Source organism: Lolium rigidum, chromosome 5 (assembly GCF_022539505.1).
Source record: "Lolium rigidum isolate FL_2022 chromosome 5, APGP_CSIRO_Lrig_0.1, whole genome shotgun sequence".
NCBI lineage: Eukaryota > Viridiplantae > Streptophyta > Magnoliopsida > Poales > Poaceae > Lolium > Lolium rigidum.
The window spans coordinates 229,654,283-229,658,921 of record NC_061512.1 but is presented as its reverse complement, the minus strand read 5'-3'; the positions used below and the strand labels follow the sequence as shown (position 1 = coordinate 229,658,921).

Genomic DNA, 4,639 nt, shown 5'->3' with positions numbered 1-4,639 from the left:
TCCAGCAGCTGAATCCAGGAGACTTCTTGAAGAAAAATTTAGTCCTGCATAAAAAGTTTGGATGATCATCCAAGTAGTCAGTCCATGAGTGGGACAATTTTTTACGAAAGATTTCATTATTTTCCAAGCTTGAGCAACATGTTCGTTATCAAATTGTCTAAATTTCATTATATCGCTTCTCAAAGATATAATCTTAGCAGGAGGATAATATTTTCCAATAAAAGCATCTTTGCATTTAGCCCAACAATCAATACTATTTCTAGGAAAAGATAGCAACCAATCTTTAGCTCTACCTCACAAAGAGAAAGGAAACAATTCCAGTTTTATAATGTCACCATCTATATCCTTATATTTTTGCATCTCACAAAATTCAACAAAATTATTAAGATGAGAAGCGGCATCTTCAGTACAAACACCAGAAAATTGCTCTTTCATAATAAAGTTTAATAAAGCAGGTTTAATTTCATAGAAGGCTGCTTCAGGAGCAGGTGGTGCAATAGGTGTAGAAATAAAATCATTATTGGTTCAAGTCACACAACTTAGTATTTTCAGCGGAACCCATTTTAGCAGAATTAAAACTATAATAGAAGCTATTTTTTTACGAGCTCCTTCATCTCCATGAGAAAAAGGGCTTTTCCTTGTCCTCCATAGGCCCGTACATATTCGAGAGGATGAAGGAGATGCCGATTTGCAGAATTGTTACCGTGGCCGAAATTGAGAACTGCAAAATTGATGGGGTTTGTGATCTAGACGATTGAAGGGTTCTATAATATAGCCACGCCTCGTGTGGTGCCATCGGTGGGAAGGAAGAAGAAATACCGCTGAGAGGGGTCAGCAATCTCACATGCCAGCGCATCATTGATGAAATCGAGCTTGGTTTTCTGAAGGCACATAATCATGGTCTTGGAAGAATTTTCGAGATCGCAGACTGCTAGACGACGCGCGTCAGCGCGTGGTTGTTTAGACCGGGCACATTCCAGCAAAAGATTGGATACAAATTGTCAGTCATTTGGAAACAAAAGGGCACTCCTGACATTGGCGACGAACTGAACTACCATTAGCATTGCCGAGGGAGCCCCTCAAAGTTCAACCACGCTTTGATTTTATTTTCATTTCTCTCGTTCCATGAAAAGGTTTGAAACCGACGTAATCAGAGGCGAAAACCAGGCTTCTGTCATTTAATAATAGATGATTGGTACACAATAAATAAGAAAAACTTATAAATGAAAAATGAAGCATGCATTTATAGTTGAAAATAAATAGATACGTACACAACATATCACATATTATCAAGGTTAGAAGATAAGTTTAAGTTATACCTCAAAAAGTTAAGTTAGTGTCTACCTCATCACTTGTTTGTCTGATAAGGTTCCTTATGATTGCACCGATGGTGGTTTTTGTTATATCGATGGTGGTGATGTGCTCATGAAATCCATATAGTGTCTACCTAATCAACTTTAAAGAAACATCCTAGAGATACCTCGGAGAACATCTATCTTGAAGTGGCCACCGATTCGGAGTTAAGAAGACTCAATCTACTTTGAAAGCAACCATCGGCGACACTTCGTGGCTACCCTATTACAATTACACACTGGGAGGAGGTTACGCTTGGCATTCGAGGTATTTCTAGCTCGAGCTTTGCCATCTCGCTTACAATACTTAATGAGCCATTGCATGGCTAGTGAGCTAAACACATAGAAATTGTTTATTAATCGTTTCGTTTTTGTCCTTTTTTGTTTATAGTCTTTTGTTTGTAGTTCAGTTTACCTTGTCATTTTTTTCGTTTTTGGCAGAAAATATGAAACAAGTAGGGACGTTATTTTTCCAGTGAAAAAGAAATTTATGATTTATTGAATCACAAAAATCAAGCAGAGTTGTGTTTCAACCAATACATCCACTTGGTCCACCATAGCTAAAGATAAATCCCCTGCTAAGAGCTGGAACGGGATAACTTAATTTATAACAGTCCGGCCTGTCAACTAGATACTTCATTTCAAATAAGATTGGATCATAAGGATGACCACCGGAGTTGTATTTCTTAATATGCTTGAAGTAAGCAATTTTGTTTTCACTATCCTCAAAATCGGGAAAGTGCCCACTGCCCATCGGAGGACCCTGTGTATTATTGAAATAATTCACGAATCCGGTCAATGCTTCTATAACTGGCATATTGGGGCAAAGCCCTATAGGGAAATAACCCAAGAAGGATGGGGTTTCTAAATCATGCCTGTACACCACCCAATCTCCAGAGTTTGGATCCTGCATTTAACGAGTGGTTGTTACCATTTTCAGCAAAAGAAGAGTAGGAAGTTTTAGTTGGAAAAATTATATGTGAAGTACAATTAAGTAGATTTTTATTTTTTAATATATGATACTAAAACACCAACACATATTACTTAACCCATATTATACTTCACACTCATAAAGTCCAAACTTATTTGTTTTAAGTACTACAGAAATTGGAAAACAATGTTTTAAACTAGCCATGTATATTTTGATATGGTCTTGTATTAGTATCTCTACGGGAAAAAAGGTGCACCTTATTAAGGCTAAGCCTGACGTAGCGGTCTTGCACGCCATAGCTTGATGGAGGAGTAATGACTTGCCCTGGCACTAGTGCAGCTCTAGTTGTAGGAACATATCCTGGGCACTCTAAGTTATAGCAGCCGGCTGACTTGGTGTCCTTCTGAGGAATGATAATAGAAAACATGTAATCTTGTGTATAAAGAAAATATATATACTTAAACTGATAAGCCTTTGAACTTTAAAACTATCACCAAATTCTAGCCTATACCTAAACACTTTTTATTAAAATAGAAAGGTTACACTTACCGTCCAGTATGTAAAGAAGTGAACGTCTCTATTATGGTACAAAGAGGGTGAAACCTGCAAGCCAAACTAGCATAAATAGAAGGCTCGAGTAGTATTTAAGTTTATGATGATGAGTGATATGATTATACGTGAAATCCAGCTTCAATCATGTTGTAGTGTCCTCCATCTTGACAATAGATCTGTAAGGATGCTCCGGATTCTTGAGACTCCGTTTGATTTGGTGAGTCCCATATACTAATTTCAGCACGAAGACCGAAGTTTTTTCCTGGAACCGTATGCCACATTGCATACTAGAATAGAAAGTTATATATCAAGTTACTGAATTGTTGACAAAATTGTAGAGTTCAAACATGATTAACATAGGGTGCATCTTCTTGGAGGAGGTATCAGGTCCTCCTTCTTAGCACTAATCTAGCATGCATGGTCTAGGAGTGTGTAACGTATATCCAAGCGCAACATGGATCATGGTGGCAGTGTGTATGTTGTTTTGGAGGCAATGTGCTTTATGGATGTGTGGCTCCGGTGATTTTTGTAGGATTGTGATGAGATGGCTCTCTAACCTTGAGATGCAAAATGTTATGTCCACTAATTCTTGCCACGTCAAGGCAAGTTATCGACAAACCATGACTTAGGTGCCTTTTTCAAATCAGCTAGTTGTGGTGGCATGTTTATTTTGTAGGCTCCATAGCTTTGACTATCTATATGTACCTTCTCCTTTTGACTAATGACCATAATTTAGCTTAATCAACTATGAATTAGGTTAGTCATCCATGCATGTACATTTATGTTGTTATTTATGTGGGAGTTAAGTATATGTGTTGCTTGGATTCCAGAATCTCTTGAGTTAATCTTCATGTTCACGATTCATGGTGAAATTATGTGTATTTTATGCATGTTTTCGGCCAAATGCTCATGTAGGAATGATAAAACATTAGAAACATAAAGCGCATGAAAACGAGAGAGAGAGAGAGAGAGAGAGAGAGAGAGAGAGAGGGAGAGGGAGAGGGAGAGGGAGAGGGAGAGGGAGAGGGAGAGGGAGGGAGAGAGAGATACATGTGAAATAATATTGCTTCCTCCATCTTGAGTTTTGACGAACCAAGGCACAGGTCTAACAAGAGTCGTGTTCTGCAAGAGCAAATGTTAGTTCTTCACTATTAATAGAATTGTGGTAGAAATCTCCTAGAATATAAGTACTTCGTTTGACATGTGTTGTCTCAATTTATAATTTGCCTCGTGATCAATATATAATAGTAACAACTAGCTAGAAGTCCAAATAATTTTCATGACTAAGTATTCAGGTATATGATGATGGGGTGAATAATAAAGGAATTGGACCAAAGGAACATGAGTGTACAACATTACCTTCTCATCCATTCGTGTATTTCCGCCCGCATCTATTGATTCGACCAAAGTGAGGTAGCATGATGCAAAGGAAAACCACACAACGAGCAATATTTCACTATAACAATGAGCCATAGGTACGAGCAAATGTATTTTTTGAAAGAAAACTTGGAATTGTGTGATTCCTTAATTAGTTGTTTTATTTGGAGCACAGAATCTATAATATCTAAATAGGAGCAACCCACTAAGTGATTTCTCTCAACATGCAGCCTATCCACCTCAGCAAACATGCCACATCATATTTTATTTCTAAGAAAAGAATTAATTTATATTGCTTGATTCCACTACTGATAGCAGCACCCCATCTCTCTGCGCTATGATATGAACAGACGACATGCATGTTTTTACTGCTCCACTAGAAGAGACGAACCATCCTTTTGGCTTTAGTTCAATCCATCGCTTCACC

The 4,639-nt window shown here is 37.8% G+C and overlaps 1 protein-coding gene across 1 annotated transcript; it reads right to left on the bottom strand.

Annotated features, from left to right (window-relative positions):
- Positions 1-1,881: 1,881 nt before the first annotated feature.
- On the bottom strand, positions 1,882-4,308 carry LOC124657205. Its single transcript, XM_047195791.1, has 6 exons — positions 4,195-4,308; positions 3,886-3,957; positions 2,961-3,122; positions 2,833-2,886; positions 2,540-2,686; positions 1,882-2,259 (listed from the first exon to the last, which is right to left on the bottom strand). Exons 1-6 carry the CDS (start codon positions 4,306-4,308, stop codon positions 1,882-1,884), a joined length of 927 nt encoding a protein of 308 aa, XP_047051747.1.
- Positions 4,309-4,639: the final 331 nt, after the last annotated feature.